At 40.9% G+C, this 20,471-nt stretch overlaps 2 protein-coding genes and 1 long non-coding RNA gene across 4 annotated transcripts in view; 1 reads left to right on the forward strand and 2 right to left on the reverse strand.

The window, feature by feature from the left end:
• Nucleotides 1–37: 37 nt before the first annotated feature.
• Nucleotides 38–8,899, reverse strand: CHRNA3 (cholinergic receptor nicotinic alpha 3 subunit). 2 transcript variants are annotated; one of them, XM_064456736.1, is made up of 6 exons: nucleotides 8,549–8,899; nucleotides 6,433–6,545; nucleotides 6,270–6,314; nucleotides 4,744–4,853; nucleotides 2,561–3,569; nucleotides 38–1,046 (listed from the first exon to the last, which is right to left on the reverse strand). In XM_064456736.1, exons 1-6 carry the CDS (start codon nucleotides 8,706–8,708, stop codon nucleotides 918–920), a joined length of 1,566 nt encoding a protein of 521 aa, XP_064312806.1. In that variant the 5' UTR covers nucleotides 8,709–8,899; the 3' UTR covers nucleotides 38–917. The 2 variants fall into 2 exon arrangements, with proteins under 2 accessions (XP_064312806.1, XP_064312805.1); XM_064456735.1 differs by having other exon boundaries at nucleotides 6,406–6,545.
• A 5-nt stretch (nucleotides 8,900–8,904) lies between these two features.
• LOC135314304 (uncharacterized) overlaps nucleotides 8,905–20,471 on the forward strand; it is an 18,614-nt gene continuing 7,047 nt past the window's right edge. Inside the window, exons 1-2 of the long non-coding RNA XR_010373781.1 lie at nucleotides 8,905–9,965; nucleotides 15,178–15,346. This is a non-coding gene — a long non-coding RNA (uncharacterized LOC135314304). The remainder of the gene's footprint in view (nucleotides 9,966–15,177; nucleotides 15,347–20,471) is intronic.
• LOC104051266 (neuronal acetylcholine receptor subunit beta-4) overlaps nucleotides 13,343–20,471 on the reverse strand; it is a 12,883-nt gene continuing 5,754 nt past the window's right edge. The window contains exons 3-6 of the mRNA XM_009512289.2: nucleotides 20,357–20,401; nucleotides 20,123–20,232; nucleotides 16,123–17,095; nucleotides 13,343–14,089 (exon numbers count right to left, since the gene is read on the reverse strand). Coding sequence (XP_009510584.2) covers nucleotides 13,949–14,089; nucleotides 16,123–17,095; nucleotides 20,123–20,232; nucleotides 20,357–20,401 — 1,269 coding nt within the window. The 3' untranslated portion in view covers nucleotides 13,343–13,948. The remainder of the gene's footprint in view (nucleotides 14,090–16,122; nucleotides 17,096–20,122; nucleotides 20,233–20,356; nucleotides 20,402–20,471) is intronic.

Here is a 20,471-nt window from a genome sequence, read left to right on the forward strand (position 1 = left end):
TTACTGATAAAAACCAAAATTTAAATGTATGGCTAAGAAGCAATTTTAGCATACTTTACAGGACTATTTTATATCTAACTGCTGTCCCTTGTTACAAAACACTTCGCTATAGCAGGATGCTTCTGTATCCATACTGTCCTATCAAAATATTTTGATCCTTTGCATAACCTGCAGATGCATCTTAGTGTGTGTTTCACTTGTGGAGTTTTAAACATTATTAGGTTTGAATAGTTTGTTTTTTCTGACAGTGTCTCATACATTGAAATATGGGGATTGTCAGAGTTTACATTATGGCTGCTTTATTACCATCATCTATTATTTACCTATTTCTTTTCCTTTTGTAATAAACCTGCCCATGGTCCTTTCCTCCCACTAAGTCAGTTTATACACCAGGTGGCAATGTCTGCATTCTAGCAATTTGGTATGTATGCTTCCTAAACAATTTTATCCTCATGAGGGCATTCATTGAACTCAATATGAACTTACTCCCAGAAGATTCTGTTGTGGTCTGAAGAGACTTGACTCATGGAAACAGATCTAGTAGTCATAGTATTCAACCTGTCTTGAATTCCCAAGTATTCATGTAATATTCAGTTTCTTTATCAACCCTTTCTTAAACCATTCCTGCAGGGTTTAATATACTACCTACATCTTTTCCAGTTTTTGCAAAAAGTAGCTGTCAAGCATAGCTCATATTACTTTGACATTAGCTGTCATAAAGGTTCAAAGTTGGTGGGTTTTTTGGTTGGTTTTTTTTACATTTTCACATTTTTAACAAAGCCGCCTTGGTCAAGCAAAGTTGAGGCCAAGAGAGATCCTTATTCTGCTACGCATAGAAGAGACATCAGGTGCTGGGGTGGGGTTGCAGAGTTGGTTGGCAAAAGTTTTCTTTGATTTCACAACATACTATTTAATCTTTACATTTCATCTCCAGCCATCAAAGGTTGTAAAAACAATCCTGCTGTTCCTAGAATACATACCAGGATGAAAACCCATAGGAAAATACGATCGATTACCATGGCAACGTATTTCCAGTCATCCTGAATCTGAAAAACAAATTGAATAGGAAGTAGGCATGTTTATTAGATTAATAACTTGCATTAGCAATTAGAACCATTTTATGTAGGAAGCACAGGTTTTTTCCATATGTAGATGTCTTTCATATATGCACAAGTAGCATATCTCTCTTTTTACTGAGAAATGAATTAATATTGAAGAAGCTTTATTTGAATATGCCACTTGTGGCAAAGCCAAAAGCTACTTCTTCAAATACAAAAAAGTTGTTCACCAAGGCACTGGACCTCATGATATACAACTTCTCTTCTGTGTGCCAAAAATGAAAGTGAAAATCTTTCTTGGGTGATCAGGTTTGTCCAGAGAACTTCACTGAAACAGACTGCTCCTACTAGTCTTTAGGCAGTATGTAAAAAGACAAGATTAATGGGTATATAATTATTCGGTATGTTTCTTATTTACTGAAATTTGATTGTTCTTGTGCATGATGTAAAATTGATCTCCTTACCTCCCATGTGGAGATGGAACCAAGTTTCCACAAAACATATTTTTCTAACTTTTTTTTTTACTGTGGCCATTATAACAAGGGTGATCTGAAGTATTATATATGTTATATATGCATAGTAACTACATTAGGTGACTATCTTAGTTACTCTTGAGATTACAATTTAAACCTTTACTTCATTTTTCTCCAGGAAGGCTAATAAATAATGCATCTGTTTTCAAAATGTTGTGCTTTTTAACTTGTTTGTTAAGGCAGACTTAAAAAACCAAAACAACCTAGTCTATACCAACTAATTCTAAATCAAGTTCTGATTTCAGCATAAACAAAATAACTTCATTCTAACTTCAAGTGCTATATGGCCAAGGATTTAAATTGAGTGATGACTGTGGTGGTGTGGCTACTGCTCTTATATGTTTGAGGAATGTCATAAAAAGAAAAGTTTCATTTTTTTTTTTATTGCATCAAGGTGCAGTTTAATGAAAGATGATGGTCCCCATCTTGCAGCAGTTGTCTCATTTAGCTACCGCACTTTTACTCTGCAGCCCCTGCAGAATAAGCAACTTCATCGCTGTGAAGGACATTCATTCTTATGTTCTTTATTATTGATGGTAAGCTGTGGGAAGGAGAATGTAACTTTCTAAAGGCCATAGTGTCAGCAAATTCCACTATTAAGATTATAACTTGGAAAATTGTCACTTTGAATCTTGTAGGGCAGATACTCAATTATGTTTCCTTAGCAGTGGTTACCTTAACATACCTCACTCAGTATACGTGTTGTCAATAAAGAGAATGTTTTGCAACAGAGCTGCTCCCCAAAATTATCTACATTCAAAATTGCACATATTTGTAATACAGCTTGGGTAATTTATTTGTATAAATTAATGGTCTGTGTTGCCCTTTTTTTTTCTTTGCTGTTTGTTTTTTTTGTTGTTGTTATTGTAGTTTGGTTTTGGTTTTTTTTCTGAGATATCTTTTTTTTTCCAAAACACACTCTTGGCAAATGGTGGCTGCAGTTTGAGTAATAGTAAAATATGTTCTTACCTCTTTTGCTTCATTCTGCATTTTCATATTTTCTGCAATGTATTTAACACTTTCGATAGCATCTCTCATTTCTGGTGACAGAACTGAAAATGAAAACAGAGGATCTACAGACTCGGAGCTTGAACTTCTTGTGAGATTGCCACCGAAATCCGAGAACTTCGTTCGTTGATACTGACAACAGCTGCATGCCATATCTTGACATACAAAGCCATCTTTGCAGCATTTGGTTTCAGAACTGTTGAAGCAATTTAAGTTTGAAAACTCAGAAGTGAAAAATGCTTTTGGCTTCTGATTCTCTTCATCACTGGCAGGCCTTGTCATAAACATGATCCTGGGAAGTAAGTTCAAGAAAATGGTTCTCACCCACACAGGCATTGTGTGTGTCTTGGGTGTTCTGTAGTGCACATTAAGAACAAATACTGTAATGACAATAGATAGAGTAACAAATATCATGGTGAAAAGGAGGTATTCCCCAATAAGTGGAATTACCAGGGAAGTAGACGGTATGGTTTCTGTGATAACAAGAAGGAACACTGTTAAAGATAGAAGGACTGATATACAGAGTGTCACCTTCTCACCACAGTCTGAAGGCAAATAGAAAACTAATACAGTCAGAAAAGAAATCAGCAGACATGGAATAATCATATTGATAGTGTAAAATAAAGGTAAACGCCTAATGTAAAGAGAATATGTGATGTCTGGATATATCTCTTCACAGCAGTTGTATTTGATGTCATGTTTATACCCAGGAGCTTTAATAATAGCCCATTCTCCACTTTCCCAGTAATCTTTCAGGTTCATTGTAGAGCCAATTAAAACTAAGTCAATTTTGGCTTTATCATAAGACCAGGAACCAAACTTCATGGTGCAGTTCTGATAGTCAAATGGGAAGTAGGTTACATCTATTTTACATGAGCTTTTAAATATAGCTGGAGGTATCCAGGTCACATCACCCGTGTATTTTAATAGGGCCTTTGTCTTGTCATCAACCTGGAAATCCCCAACTGCACTGTAAAGCAAATAAAAATAACAAAAATTAGAATGCAGCTACTCCAGGTAATTTCATAGTTTCAGACCTTATACATTAACACTTTAATCTGTTTTGGGAAAGTCAGCAATTACATGTTGACATGGAACTGAATTGCATGTGCAGGACTGAGGCAGCAGCTGTCAAATTTGCATAGTTAAACTGAAATAAACAACTCTATAAATTTACTATGGAGGATTTGAAAGGAAATATTCACCCTTAGAATAATACGACTGGGTGCAATCAATACTCAAAGTGGCAAAGAGGAGATTGCCAGTGGCGGTCTGACTAGATGATCGTTGTAGGTCCCTTCCAACTGAACTACTTTATTCTATTGTTCTAGATGAAGCACATCAGAACCCACAGGCTGATAAGAGGATACCCGCAGTACTGGTATTTCCACCTCTGTGGACACTGCAGGTAGTAACTATGGAAGGAAGGATTAGGGTCAAGGTGCATCTTTGCGTAAGCAGTGTATTTGGTGAGGTTTTTAAGTCCCACATTGCTATCCTGATCACACAGATCATATAAGATCCATGTGACAATTTCCGTTGTTTATATGAAAAAGTAAAACTAAAAAGATAACTTCATGTTTTAAGGCCACAGTTAGAAACGGAGTGTCATCACTGTTGCATAGACCTAAGTCTTCCATACATAGCAGAGGGATCCATTTAGTTACAATTTGGCTCCTCACGGTCGCAGAACCCAACATCCAAAGTAAATTTACCTGTGGCTTTTATATGTCAACACTACTGTAAAGGTGTCAAATTGTGAGTTCAACTGCTAAAAACCTAGAATTTGCAGGTTTTTTCAGTTAAAGGTCTGACTCACAGACAAGAACTCTCCAGTCTAAAGGAATTTCTTGCCACCTCCCTCGTAGACAGTGATAATATTAAAAGTGGGGCTTGTGAAGGGGAAAAGCAAAGGTCACTTTGGCCTGCCCACTTGCAGCTCCAGGTCCAGAGCTTGCTCCTGCTCAGTGATGCCTATGTAGATGGCATGGAGGTGAGTACAGCAACAGGGAGGTAGGGGAGCAGGTGTGTTGAAAAGCAGGCTTTTTCAGTTAATTCTGTGGACCTGCTGCTGCTTTTTTTTAAACTAGTAACATCAGCCCCCTTCCTCATGAATTATGACGATAAATATACAAGAGTCTTACTTGTTATATAAAACAATATCTGGCTTCCAGATCTGGCCAGACGGTACTCGGATGAATTCAGCACCTCCATAGTCTGCTGGATTCCACCGAAGCTTGTAATCGTTCCAGATCTAATTATGGAAGAAATGAGTCTGTGTTAGGTTTGTGAGGGAATTGAAATTCAGTGGACTAGACTCAAACCAAGTGCTGTCCTATCACTTCTAGGGTTTTATTTGGATACTACAATGTTTAGATGTTTGTTAAACAAATGCATATGTCTGGTGATTGTTTGCATGGACATTGTGGGCTTATTGGTCTAGATATGACTTAGGCGTATGTGACTCTGGGTCCTTGGAATGTCTACTCAGTAGTTGGAACAAGGTGAAAGAGGGTGTAAGACCCTGTCCTGCCAGAGTGTGCAGGACTTCAATAATAACTTAGATCTCAAAAAGCCAGGTACCTGTGAGATGGTGAAAGCAAATTCATAGGAGGATCTGGTGCTAGCTGCGGGCATTTAGTGAAGGACCCTGGGAGGGTGGGTTAGAAAGAGCTGCAGGGTGTCACTGCTCAGTTCAGTAAGTCTTGTTCATTAGGGCTTGTTAAATACCAACTAAAGTTGAGTACGAAGCTGAAGCCAGGACTTAAGCTGGTTATTAAGCTGACTGTAACAGTGAGTAATTGCATTTTTAACTCATAAAGACACTTCTAAGTGCAGCCAACTTTTTTGGTTAGTTCTCTTTCTGGGAGCTAAACAGTATGAAGCAATGCTTGTGTGGGACCCCTGCGCTGAGGTACTTCCTTAGCATGCCAATGTCTGCTAAGGTAGTGAGTTTGGGATTCTTCAGAGCAAAAATACAGTATTTCACGACGATATTAATGTAGGAAGGTTAGGACGGCAGCTGACGACTCACAGTCCAAGTTAACTGCTGCACCCCGAGCCAGGCCCATATTTAAACGCTTCAGCACCCGCAGCCGGTGAGACGTAAACGTGGAGGGATTGATGGCGACGACGTCGCTTGTGGCCGGTCTGTTAGCGAGGCGAGAGGTGCCGCCTTGCAGGGCGTCGGCCGGGGCTGGGCCCTAGCCCTGCCTGGGCTCCGCTCCACTCCGCTCCTCGCCGCCGCGGGCAGCCCGGGCGGGCTGCTGAGGGCTCTGCCGCGCGGTGCCGGTGGCCGCGGCGGGAGGCCTCCCTCAGCGCTCCGCGGCCGCCGGGGGGCAGCAGCGCACCGGGGAGGACGACACGGCCGCTTTCCCGCCGGAGAACCGGGTTGAGGCGAGCGTCCCTTGCTGGAGCCGTGGGCGCCGGTGGAGGCCTCGCCTGTGCCCGTGGTGCTTCCCCAGGCTGCGGCTTTGACCCGAGCGAGGGAGGGAGTCCTGGCAAGCCCGGTGCTCCCGGGCGCCCGCAGCCGCCTCGCGAGCGGCCGTCTGTTCCCGCCCCTGGCGCGGCCCCTGAGGGCCGGGGTCTCCCCGCCCGGGGTGGGGAGCGCCTCCCGCTCGGGGGAGGAGGTGAGTTGGTGCTGCCTGGGCTGTCAATGAGTTCTACTTACGTGCTTCAGCCACAGGTTGGTTTCCATTATCTGGTTGACTTCATCCTGGAAACGAGAGGTGTGTCGGTGGGGTGGCGGGGGCGCCGGCGCCGGCCCTCCCGTCTCCCGCGGGCGCCCCAGCGGGGCGGGTACTCACCACCTTCACCAGCTGGGACATGGATACCTCAAACTGGATGATGACCGGGTCTGATACGTTCTTGACAGGACGGACGAACTGGTTGTAGCTCTTGAAGAGGGCCGCGTAGAGCCGGTGCTCGGCCTCAGAGCCGACGCAGCCTGCGGAGGGCACGGCGGGGTGAGCGGCCGCGGGGGCAGGGGCTGCCTCCGGGGCGACGGCACCTCCGGTGGGGAGGCCTGGCCGAAGCAGGGGCCAATGCCTCTTTTGGTGTCCTTCTTGCTGTGTATTAACTACTTAGCATCCGTGTGATGCACCGGGAAAGACCAAACTTCACCTGAGTGGGGAGTAGTGTGTCATGACTGGCATTCACTTAGGCTGGGAGAAGAAAAGCAATTCTATGACAGAGTTTTCCTCACAAATCTCTGCAAATGGGTTCAAAAAGTAGTTTCAGGGAGTTACTGAAGAACTGGAGGTGCAAAAGCACTTTCTCCTAACAGGCCTCATCCCCTCGACCTGCTAAAGTTGCAGGGGTGTGAATCAGAGAAAGCGAAAAGCGTAACCCAACAGACTAGGCCGCTCGTAAGCTGTCAGAGAATTCTGCAATAGGAGGATTCCCAGGAAATGAGAACTCTACTTTTTAGCCTGAGTCATGATTGCGTGATTATTGTGATGATAACAGCCTGCTTGTTAAAATATGAAAAAAAAATTATTAGCCATTAAATTCAAAGACTTTTCAGCACATTCAAAAAATGTGCTAATTATCCATTTATTATTCTAGGTAATTTTTATTGATAATATATTCCTGTAGTCCATTTTGCCACTGATAACTGCTGCTCATGGCGTCTTGTGGCTGACAGAAAAGCTGCAAACTGAAAATCTTAGGCAGCAAGGTCTTTCAACTGTTTCGGGATGAGGTGGGAGAACCTGTAATTCAAACTACCTTTTTAGTCTCGGAGCTAGCTAGACAATAACCATTCTGACAGCTGGGCTTTATTTAAAAGCCAATGCCCTTTTATTTTCAGGGGGCTCTCTCTTAAACTCTCTTCTGGATGATATATCCTCAAGTACTCCAACTGAAAACCAAAAAAAGGTTTGTTTTGTCATTTACAGATGACACTGTGGATTTGGCAAAGCCACAGAACTGAAGTCTGTTGAACATACCCTACAGTTCCTTTGAAACACAAATATGAATCTACAGATGTTTGCCAGGACATGTTTATTTTTTGCCAGACAGTTGTTTTTTCAGTAGAGAAAGAGATGGGGGGCAGAAGAATCTGCAGGTGACTAATCTGTAATGTTTCACAAAGCAGGTGTTGCCTTCCAATCTTTGTAAGAACTCCCCTCTCCCTAAGACATGAGGGTCTCTCTCATGTGAAACTGTATTCAGCTAAAACCTCTTCCCCTGGCCCGTGCATCCCCCATTCACTTGGAGGGCAATTTTATTTCCAGGTTAGTGAAATCATTCAAGCCAACTTGCTAACTAAAAAATGAACACATTTCTTTCACACTTTTTAACTGCTGGCCTTGTCCTTATTATTTATTGATATCTCAAATCTCTCAGATCAAGATTTCCTGGAATAAATACTCCCAAATCTTTTAGCTAAAAAATTTTAAAGCTAGATCTTAATGACTGTCTATTACAGTCAATTCCAAATTGCCGGTCTTTTTACATATCACCAGCACTCTAGTTAAATCTAGCATCTGCTGTATCTAGAGAAATGCATTAATGTTTTGGTTTTTATGTAAATGTTTTGGTGCTTTCCATATCTGCAGAGAGAAGCTGTGGTCTTTGCAGTCCATATTTAAAGCTGTTTAATAGTGTGACTTTCTTATGATCTTCTCTACAATATGTAAATCCACACCTTCACATGTAAGGTACTTTATCTTCTTAATGTTAAAATGGCTTTGTCCTGTGTCCTGTTTGGCATCTTGAATCAGGACTATTTAACTACTTTACAAGGAAAAATTTTTTAAAAACCCCAAACAAACCAACAACAAACTATGTAACAAAAAGAGCTGTAATAGGATTCTATATATTTATCCATTAGTTTGGAGTGAGCTTCAGCAATTCTTAAAAATAATTTGCACCAAAGCCATCTCCTGTTCACCTTTTCAACGCCCCCATCACCAGCAAAGAATAAACAAGTTAAGGATCACTCACCTTGACAAAGAAAGCAAACAGCAGCCGTTAGAAGGAGAGCAAGCGTGCTCTCCATGGTGTTATGAATTACCGCCTGTCGGCAGAGGCTGTTGAAGATGAGCTTAGCTGCCAGGATTGCGTGAGCATAGGAAGTACAGAGAGCTCTGCTCCCCCGATGCATGAAATGCCTGGAAGCAGCAGACAGCAGGACCCTGAACACAGTTCTGCGCAGTGAGCTCCCATTAGGGTTGCTGTGCTGCCCCCTTTCTAGCTACCCAGACTGTCAGAGCATTGGAAACAGCACATAAATCGCAGGCAAAACGGTGTTATTGTAGGTAAAGGGCAGTATTCTGGCAAGGATAATAGGCAGGAGTCCTTAAACTAGTGCATAAATGAACCCAGTAATCTGACAATGCTAAAGATTTTTTGAGTTAGCTGCTATACAGATTCCTTCTCTATCAGAAGCTCATGCTAAGCTACCAGGAGAAGTTTAATTAATAAAAATCTTATTACTGAACTGTGCCGAAATGGATATTGACATTAGGGATGCCTGATTTAGCAGTGAACTGAGATCGTGGGTTCTGAATTTCCAATCATGCTGTTAATGTTGAGATTTTTTTCCTGCCTGTGCCTCATCGTGCAAATGCATGTGCTAGGTACTTGACTGTATAAAAATGATGTGCTGCTTCCAGGAGTAATTAAAGGTGTGTACAACTGTTGCCAAGATCTAAGCCCAGAGTGATACACATTGCAACCATGATCTGGCAAGAGCCAGGGATTTGAGCTGGAGACCAAACTTGACCAAAGCTCTTGAGAATAACTGTCTTTGGACTGTTCCTTCTTTCATGGATTAGAAAGGTGAAATTTGGGAAGGAGAATAAGAGTATAGGATCCCAGCTTGATCCCACAAAACCTTATTGTTCAGGAAGAAGATGGAGGAGAATGGGGAGCATTGAGAGGTAACACCTGGAAAAAGAGCACCAGACTGAGTTCAGCTGCTCTTGGCATGGAGCTTGTTTATCCCATTTGCCCTGTCACTCACAGCATTATGCATTCCATCTCCAGACAGATGCTCTTATGATAATTTCTGTAATTCTATTAGCTTGGAGGAAATAGGCTTGACTGTCCATTTGATTTTATTTCTTTTTTCCAGAGTACTCGGCTGCTTGGTCTTTTAGCTTAACCCTTTGTAGATACTTTTTTTTTTTTTTTTTTTGCGCATTTCCAGGGCATTGAGGCTAGATGTTTTCCCTTTCTACCTTGTTGATTTCTATGTATTAGCAGGATTATAACTGAGATTTTTGTTTCTTTTTAGTCCCAACTAGATATGAGCTAAGATCATAACCTGTGTTCCCCAAAAGTCAGTGCTTAAGCCTGAATAATTTGGAAACATCTGATCTGTAAAGGCAGCAAAGAGCTATTGCAACAAGAGATACAGGTATTTTAGCCTAGTTACTGAAATTTTTAGTGAAATTACACAGATATTTTGTTTCTAACATCGCATGCTGGAGCTCCTGGTGAAATCAGCTTGGGTTTGTGGTAGGATTATTTTTATGGCTAGGGAGAGTGATGTGATAAGAACACGTCTCCATGACTGCATTGCGGAACTGCATAGAACAGTTTGTATGGGTAGAGGGAAGTGATGTACCCAAGATCTGCAGTAACAAACTATGAGGCCTTTGCTTTTTAATAAACATGCCACCACTTTTGGAGTTGTTTTGCTTTGTTAAGACTTGTTAAGATCAAATCTTAATCAACTCAGTTGATGAGGAAAAGAACATTTTCTCACCTTTGTCTGGGGTATTGATGCTCCCTCTATAAAAAGCTGGTCTTTCTAGTTTGCTGTGGCTGCAGGGGTGCAGAAACAGTGCCAGATAAACTCACCTGGAGTGAGATGGTACGTATGTGATGGTGTTGGCACTTCTACGTGTTCTGCTGGAAGACATGTTTGGTTGGGCTTAAAGAGTTTGGTAATGGTAGGGAATGGGGATGGAGCCAATAGAGGCTTTTCCTTACTAGCAGGGAAGAGGGAAGCAAAGGCAATGGAGGCAAGAGGAAGCAATGGCACACTGCCATTGAAAAAGTTTTAGTGAAAAATATATTTTGGATGACCGCTTTTTTTTTTTTAATGAAAAGCATTACTGTAAAGCCCCTGAAAAATAGAAATGCTGAAGTTTATTTTGTTTGATGAATGGGGACCTTATCATATTCATATTAGCCTGCAACAAGATATTTTTAATGTTTTTTCTTCTCCAGAAATCTTTTATTTTTGAAATTTTGCCAAAAAATCACAGCTGAAAACCCTACAATTCTCTGACAAGTTAAACTGGGAACATTTCTATGTATTACATAGGTGGAGCTGCTGAGGGTTAGGCAAAATTGGCATTTCCCATTTTGAAACCACAGTCTTATGGGGTCAGATTTTTCAAAATTTTAGGAAATTGGGTGAAATTTTCCATTCTGAAGTTTGCTATGGATTGAGTTATTTTTGGAAGCTTTAAAAAAATACAGTGGTGGTTTCCAAGAACATAACTAGGGAAGAGTATATTACTTCACTCGCAATTAAAAAAGGGATAAGGTGGCCACAGTGTATAGAAAGCACCAGAGCCCACCATTTCCTGGGTGATGAGCTCTAGTTCTGCACAGATTTCCCTGGGGCCAGGGAAGTGCCTTTTGAAAGCTTTTTCTGGGTTTGTCAACTCTGAGGCCTCCATCTGCCTGTGCTCTGTGTTAGCTGCTGCTGAGCTGCCAAAACCTTTCTAAAACTTTTGTCTGTGCTGGGGATAATTCAGCTGAAGGCTGCAGTTAGGGAGCCAAGTGTTTTCAGTCATTACTGCTCATAAATATAAGGCCAACTATGAGATGGGAGTACTGGAGGCCTCATTTCAGTTGCATTCAAGCACCAAGGGGTAGAATCAGAATCATAGCATGGTTTGGGTTGGAAGGGACCTTTAGGGTAGGATAAGAAGGGACCAGGGAGGGGAGTAATGATTGGTAGGAGGATGAGAGCCAGGACAGAGCCAAAAGTGCTGTTGGTGCTGGGTGAAAAGAGCAGAGAGAGGGCGCTCTGTTCTGCACAGGTCCAGCGTCAGTCAGGTGGACTGCAGGGTTCGCGGCTGTATCCTTGGTTGCTTGGCTGGGTGAGTCCCTTTCCCTTCTGCCCTGCAGGAGTGTGTAGTAGCTCACAAGAGCATTTAAGTCTGTGCTGCCTCTCAGACTCACTGTTCCGGGTTGTTGTGGGATTTAAAGGGTCTTCACCTTTACACTGTCTGTGCCATACTGGCAGCTGCTCTGGCTTCCTTCTGGCTTCTCTGTAAGCAGAAAAAGCTGTTTAGCAGCTGGGGCAGCGTGTGCATGTGTGCTTGTAATGTTCTGTGCCATGGCAGCTCCTGGCATATAATGTAACATAGGGGAGCATCTCCCTGCATGGGTGAAGGCACCCCTCTGCTCCTGAGGGGCTGCCTGTGCTCCATCTCATCTCACCGTGGGTAGTTTCAGTTGCCTCCAGAGAAATAGCTCTGCTTTCTAGGTTTGAGAAGGAGAAAGACAGCATTTGAGGTGGGGAAAGCAGGTTTGGCCCATTTAAATTTTACACTGCCCACCAGTCACCATGGGAAGTGTCCAGAATGGTTAATGTTTGGGGAGATGACCAGAGCATTGCTGCCCTATGGGAGGGGGCACACCTGCATTAATAGGGCTGTCCCACAGTCATCCTTCACCTTCTAGCCCTGTCTACAGCGATGGACACAGTTACAGTGCATAGAGGAAGGGGGATGGAAGGAAGGATGACAGAGTGACAACCATTCCTTCTTCTATCATGCAACCTAAGGGAGATACTGCTGCTGCTCACATAGCCTCACCCACCCCACTTCTGATACTTTTTTCACTGTATCTTTCATTGGCTGCCACACACCAGGCCGTGCTGCACTGCTCAGGCCCCCAGGCCCTTTCAGTGTGCAGGGGTAGGTGCTAGTGGCCACAGTGCTGGGGAGGTCAGTGCACGGACAGAGAGGGAGTGAACACAGGAATCAGCAAAGATCCTGGAGTTGCTCTGATCAATTGGAAAGGTGTTGGTGTAGCTGTTCTGGCATGTCTAAATCTATGCAGTCATCTGTAGCTGCCTGGGAATGGTAATCTAGGTAGAGATGTAGTTCAGTTTTGATGAGGGCAAAGAGAGCCAGAGCTGTCTTCATCTGTGGCTTGCTGAAGAACACAGGTTTAGATGTCAGCTAATCCTCCCCTGGGACAGGTAAGCCTCAAATCCCCGTCACAAGTAGTAGTGGATTTTCACAGTTTGTGTACCAGTCATTAGTTGTACCTATCAGCGCTGGTAAAATTATTATGTGTTCTGACAACACCCCGAGGAAGAGCTGAGATTAGCTTAGTTTGAAAAATGCCAGGAGCCCACTTCTCTCTTTGCAGGTTATGAGCTACCTGGAACAAAGTGTGGTGGGATTGTCCTGTGATGGGAGTCTAAGGCCTTGATCTGCCCTTTGCCAAAGACTTTAAGACTGTACATGCATTATGTGCTTTCCTAACTAATTTTTTTGAGGATTATACTTAAATCCGCATTAAAATCTCCCCAGCAAAACATGCAGGTCTGTTTGTCCTCAGGTGTCTTCTCTTCCTAGCTGCCTTTCACAGTTGTCTTCTCTAGAAGCTTTCCTCTGCTCTTAGCCTTAGATTCATGAAAGGGTATATGAACTGCAGTTACATGAGCTGTTAAAGTTGAAGGAACATTTCAGGACTAAATATATATAAAGGAAAAATTTACATTTTATTTATATTTAATCATCAGAGTATATAAATGTTTGTTTATCATATATTAATTTGGCCTCTGTTGATCGGTCAGCTATCAGAGATGGCAAGGTGAGAAACCTATTAGTGGTTACCTCAGAAGTATGTCTCTGTTTCTCAGTTCAGTTTTAAATATCATACTCAAACAGATAAACAGTGATTCCACCTGTAAAGCTCTTTATAAATCAGACAGAAATAGTTTTGATGCATTTGAAAGAAATAAATGCTGTAGCAATACCTTCTCTGTAATAGGGAAATTGCAGTATCCTAAGGAAAAAAAAGTCCTTCCTGAGGCAATGTATGTAAAATACTATTTTAAAAATAATCCTTGTGAACCAGGATGACATATTGTACAGTAATAGCCTTTCTCTGTAATGTTCAGACAAATAATAGAAAAAAGGGCCAAGATATCACCAGAATTACTGAACTCATTGGAAAAGATAGTAGTTTTCCGTTTGGTTTGGTTTGGTTTCCCTATCACAAGTCAAGTTCTACTTTCCATTTCCCTACTTTAAATCTGTTGTAAGAGCAACTCAGTTGGCATCTCTGTGGATTTAACAGAGGAGATCAGAGAGCAGAATGAGATCCAACATCTATGTAAGTATTGACAATTTTAAATGACAACTAAGGGTTCATGGTGGCAGTGTGGTTTTGAAAAAGTGGCTGCAGAAAGAGTCCGACAGTCCCCAGGACGCAAACAAGGACGAATATCCAGAGAAACAGCCTGTCCACTACCATGGCAACATACTTCCAATCTTCAATGACCTGGAAGAAAAAGCCAATTAAAGATATTAGCAGTTTGTCATATTCTTTCTCTCTTCCTCTTGCTAATGCCAAGTTTTCATATTAAAATAAAAGGAAACAAATCTCAAGGTTCAGGGAATAAACTGGCTTTAGGCTTAGGAAGGGATTTTTTTCCTACAACCGTTCTGGGCAGTGGAGAAAAATACTATAACTATTTTTTAGCTGTCTTGGATGTATCAAATACTGAGCATGGCCACCTGGTTGAAACCAGTCCGGAAGGAACCACAGTATAATCCAATTAAGGAATTTTTTTCTTTAATTTTAGTTTGCAGATACTGTTAATCTCAGTGGACAAAAATAGATGGTATTTACTGCTGTTAAACAAAGTTAGCTTCTTTTCTTATCAGCAGTCATCTTAATCAAGGGTTTTAATGCATATTAATACTGTTGCTGTTATTAAAATCTCTTTTTGCCTTGCATATGTTGTTTGTGAAAGTCATGGCCTTAGAATCTGTTCTCAAACTGAAGTGACTATCAGGCTATTATTGTAAAGGGGGAATATATCAATCTTTATTTGCATCTCAGGAATGACTGTCTTTTTCTCTCTTATTGATTCTAGTTACACATGGGACATCCTCACCTCAATGACTTTACCATGCTTGTCAATTATCTAATGTCTTATATTAGAACATTATATATTTTTCCTTCAGTGCACAATTCTAACTTCCACAGCTGCTAATGGGAATTGTGAGCTTCTGAAATCAGACTATAGTAAATGTACATGAACAGTTTTTATCAGACCATGATAATGAAGGAAGAAAGCGGAGATTAAAATTATAAATCTAGAAAAGTGGTATGTAATATCAGAGGACCCTGTGTAAAAAGCTTTTAGTTAATTTTTATTGTATAAAATACCCTTGAAAATTGTTCTTAATATCAAGTGGAGACTTTGTAGGTCCTTTTAGTATGCAACACCTTCTTGCAAGAATTTCTGAGCTATTAGAAACCTTATTTTCTGTTCTGTGAAGCCTGCTTCTGTTCAGTCAGTTTCAGTGTTTACAAGCTCATGTCTAACCTTAATAGCTGATCTTCTTTATTTATATTGACAGTAATTTCCGCTAATAGAAAACATGAACTACTCAGCGGCGTGCTCCTCAAGGGAATTCTGCAAGATCAGAAACCAGACTTTATTTAATCTGCTTGGCTGAGGAAGGGAGAGCACAACAGGAACAGAGAACCTGGAGTCTGAATGGTATCTGGGTCAGAGAGAGGACACTGGTAGGTACAAGGATGATTTTTCCTAACCATGGGTGCTTGTCTAAACAAAGCTCTGAACCATCTGAGTTTTTCTAAGCATTATGCACAGTGTTTTTATATCAGCTTTAGTGTGCTAGCTGATAGCGCATGAGTAGGGCAAGTGGATAAACTACTTCTCCTAGCCAATAACAAGCCTGATTTAACTCAAATGAAAGAAGCGTCAGCTCTGCTGGCATTAGGATTTTGATCCTACCCATTGTGTTTGCCATATATGGAGAGATATCTTAGCCCAGAGCGGGTGTTTACAAAGGTATTTTACCAATTTTACGAAATCCTCCTTCTACACCCAGTTAGGTAAATAAATGCTTGAGCTGCAGGCAGATTGTTTCTGGTTAACATGGCCTGGCCATGGGTTGAGTCGCAGTCTTATTGAATACAATGGAGAAAAATATTCTTTTCCTGATCTGAAACTGAACATTATTTTTTTCCCCTGCCAAACACTATGAATGTGGCAACACATCTTTTTCAAAGGTTTTTCATGACTTACTGGGCAATCAACATTTTATCTTTGTGGAATTAGCTATGTATCAGGAGAGTATCAGTGTTTACTGAATTGCTATTTGGTACATTCTTTTAATGGCAAAAATTATTTCCTCTTATAAACTACAGCTAGAATCTCTCTAAAAAGTTTAGAATAGCTACGGAGTTCAAATATGCTTTCTGAAGAACCAGATGTTACAGAGGAGGACAGGAGATGAAGGTTGGAAAGACTGGGGTGATTTCTCATTTTTACTTACGCTCTGGTCGTTGTCATCACTTTTCATGTGCTCTGCTATGAAACTAACTCCATCAATTGCTTCTTGGACTTCAGGAGAATATTTCATGCCTGTTCTTAACCTAAAATCTCGATGACTGCTGACATTGTCAAGAGTCTCAGTGATTTTCATATCGTATTTTTTAGCAGAGGCTGTATTCAAAAAATAGGTAGAGTTCTTGTAGAAGTTGGCAGGGTCCATACAAGGATTCTCTGCTTTTGTCTTTTTGCAGTTGCACAGCTTTTGCCGTGGAGAGTTATTTTCTGGACGCTTCATGAATAGATAGGCTGGGAGTCTTTCAAGGAAAACCAGCTTTACCCAAGGGGGCATACTATGAGTACTTGGAGATCTGTGGTGGACATTGAGTACACACACACTGGTAACTATTGAGAAGGTCACTAGTACCATTGTAAACATGAGATACTTCCCAATCAGTGGAACATCTAGAGATGTTGGAGGGACAATTTTGGAGATCAGCAGCAAGAACACAGTCAAGGCAAGCAACACAGATATGCATAAGGTCATTTTTTCACCACAGTCTGAAGGCAAGTAGAACACCAGGATGGCTAAGGATGTAATTAGCACACAGGGAATGATAAGATTGATGGTATAAAAGAGAGGTTTCCTTTTAATAATGAAATCATATGTCACATCGACATAACTGGGATCCAAAGGATTAACAGTCCTTCTTCCTGGGAGTGCTACAATGTCCCACTCTCCACTTGGCGTAAAGTCATCCATGCTTGCCATGGAAGTTTTAAGCACCATATCGATTTCTGTATGGTCATATGTCCAAGACCGGAACTTTAATGTGCAGTTTTGCTGATCAAATGGGAAATGCTTTACTTCAATCTTGCAGGCACTCTTGTAAATGGCTGGTGGCAACCAGCGAATGCTTCCATTGTTCTTGACAATTGCATTTGTGTATAGTGAAACTTCATATGTGCCATCCGCACTAATGAAACAAGAGGAAAGAAAAAGGAAAGAAGATAATAACACATTAAGAGGAAAAACGTACTTCAGAACAGAAGAGCTCTGTTGTTCTTGGTCATGTGGACCTCAGTTGTTTCAAGAATCAAAATTTAGTAGTATTTTTATTTTGAAATCTGTCTTGTAGGGAGGTATAAATTCATAGGGAGATTAATGTATGCATTTCTCCCAATCAGGGAATTTATATTTGGTCCAATACTTGCAAAAATTATTTTACAAAATTATTATTAAATAATAAATATGCCTCTCTGTTTCATTCAAAGAACTCAAACTATTTTGCAAATGTTTGTCAAAGTAATTAAGGCTTATTACATCTCTGAAGGCTGAGTAAAAATGAGATCATCCAGCGTGAAAATGGAGGTACCTTTGATCAGGAACACAGCCACTGATAAGAGCACACAGCAACACTCCTGAATGACTTGGATGAGGAAATAAGAATGAGCAGCATTCATTAGAAATGCAGGGAGAGTTTAGGAAGAGGAAATGTAATTACAAGGTTTATAATTTATCGTGTCACTACAGTTAATGTTTACTTATTACAAAATCAGAACAGACAAGCCACAGTGTTCTTAGTGCCCACAAATAATCTTGGCTTTGTATCTCCTCCAGACTTCGACCAGGACAATCGTCTATGTTATCATGGGGCCTTTAATTCAGGGAGAAGATCGTTATCAGTCATTAGTATCTTCTCCTGTCCAATGTTTCTGGGCAAACAACTTAGGGCTGTGTAACCTATGAAGTATCCTGAGGTAGAAATGTGACATGGTCAATTGCTGATAAATATTATTGAAATTTAGCATTTCTGAGTGTATTCACTGCATGGTCTCGAGTGTGCTTTGTAACACCTTTCAAACTCAGGCAATCGGGCTACCAAAGGAAAGTGTAACAGTATGAAGGAACAGCTATTAGTGAGTGGTTTTCCTGGCAGATGAGGGAATTCAAAGGTTTGTTCCTATGGCGATCAACTGCTCATTAAAAACTGGGTTAGCCATTTTGTTTAACTGCAAAGAAGAGTCTGGACTAGATACATCCCACATGTCTTCCTTTTGATGAACAAGTGTCTATGTAAAGAAATGCACATAACCTAAAGACAGTATGTTATCTGCAAAAATATAAGACCAAACTCACTGCAAGTGTAAATGAATGAAGTTCAACTGACTATAGTTAAGTAGAACTCTTTTATTTGATTGGAAATGTGCTCCTTAAGAGTTAATAAAAAGTCAACTTGTTTGTTGACAAGACATTGGGGAGAATAGAGCTATTTCAGTGCTAAGGTTGATTTTTTTTCTAAGCAGGGAAGCGCTACAAGTATCCGAGGCTTGGCATATGTGTAGCGCTCTCCAGAGCAGTTATGTTTGGCTCTGGAAAGGCTTCTTTTTGTAAAGCCTGGTGCTTGGCACTGAGCTGAGATCCTTGTAGCTAATTCACGCAGGCAGGGAAACAACCAGATGCAGAAGTGAGTGGCTACAACATACAAGGGTCATTAGTTCATTGCCAATAAAATTGCTATTTTTTAGTAAAGAAATTTTATCCTATTTCTCACATGTCTATATTTCCCTGAGTTAGATTTACTGTCGTGCTATACAACCTACTGGGTAGACTCCTGGGCTGAGACTATGTAGGTTATTCTGCTGGCTGCCCCTGGCTTAGCTGTGGGGCAGAGGTTGGGCTGCTGGCGCTGTCTCAGTGCCCTCTGCATGTGGACAAAGCTGTGGGGCACGGGGATGCTCTTTGTGTTTTCCTTAGCACCTTCATGAACTGACTGATGCCTATGAAACACACCTTCAGCAGCAGAAAGTTACAGGGGGTTGTCCTTTATCACAAATTTTAATTTGAAGCTTTGTACTAATTTAAGAATCCAGTATGGTGAGGCTAAAAGCTTGTTCCTGTACATTTAAGAAGCCTTGTAAAACTGTTTCTTTCCATTCTTACAATCCATTAAATGGTATCATTTGGGGAGTAAGGAAGAAAGAAGCAGAGGGTGGGGGCACAATTTATCAGAACAAGATTTGACCAGGCAGAGTACATCCTAATCCACTGGCTGAATTATTATGTGACTAATACAATAGTTTTAAGTATTTCTTAAATCTGATTTCCAGTAGTAGGATTCAAGGGACTTAACTCAGTTATATATAAACTTCCTAGGTTTCCCATCTGTATATGTTCATAAACCGTCATATGTTCCTGAATGCATTGGTTTTCAAAGTATTATGAATGTATATTATAAGTTTTGATTATTTTTTTCCCCAAAGACTTGATACCATCCACTTCAAGGCTTTGCTAGAGACTGCAAAACAAAACAAAAAAATGCCACTCCCAAAACAAAAGTGGCAGCTGTTTGAAAGAACTGAAGTATCACCTAGCACCAAGCTTTTATTTTTCTCAGTACTGTAAAGCACCAGGGTCAACTGTTGACAGATTTATTATGTATTCTTATAATTGATTTTTTTTAATGCTGTATGAAAGTGGAATATAATTTGTTTTCATAAATGAATATTAATTAACCCATGGAGTTCCGGTACATGAGATCTTCATAATTACAGATTTATGTCCTAGAGTCTGTGGTGGAAGCAGGGCAGGAAGAAGAAGTAGGAGACAAAAGTGTAGCTCTGAACCTAAGATGGCTGATAGCATTCCATGTGTCTTCCTGCAAACCTGAGCAGTGTATGGCTGCGCTTGTGCTTACAATTCATGCTTTCCATATAGTCTAGCTCAATATAGATCTGTGTCTCAATTGTGAGCCTTGTCACAGATCCTCTGGTGTTGTAACAGCTCACACTGCAGACATGCTCTAGATCTGCTGGAATTTCTTTAACCAGAGCCCTGATTTTACTAAAATTATCTGAGGCCCATACTCCAGTCCGATATACTTGGTACTGGCTAAAAGTTACAAATTTCAGTTTTAGAGTTTTATTAGGTTCTGACACTTGTTTCTTGATACATGGTTAAAATTTTGTTCATTGTCTGCATAAACTACAGAAGTTTTACTTACTTATTGTAAAGTACAATGTCTGGCAACCAGATGCGTTTTGCAGGTATTCTTAGCTTATTTATTCCTTCATAGTCAGAGGGCTTCCAAGCCAAACGATAATCAATCCACTCCTAAGAGAAGAATTGTACAGTAGTGATGGGAGTATCCAGACTAGCACTAACAAAACAATCACTGATGGAGTGAAAGCAGTTGCATTTGTGGTTTGTAAGAGCATGCCTCAGTGCGTTTGGTTACCTGGTTCAGCCAGACATTTGTAGTCATGATCTGCTCCCGTTCATTCTGCAGGGAAAAGAGAGAGGAAAGTTACCCTCTAAAATGTTTCACTTTATTGCAGTAATAAGATTTATTT

This window comes from Phalacrocorax carbo, chromosome 7, assembly GCF_963921805.1.
Source record: "Phalacrocorax carbo chromosome 7, bPhaCar2.1, whole genome shotgun sequence".
NCBI lineage: Eukaryota > Metazoa > Chordata > Aves > Suliformes > Phalacrocoracidae > Phalacrocorax > Phalacrocorax carbo.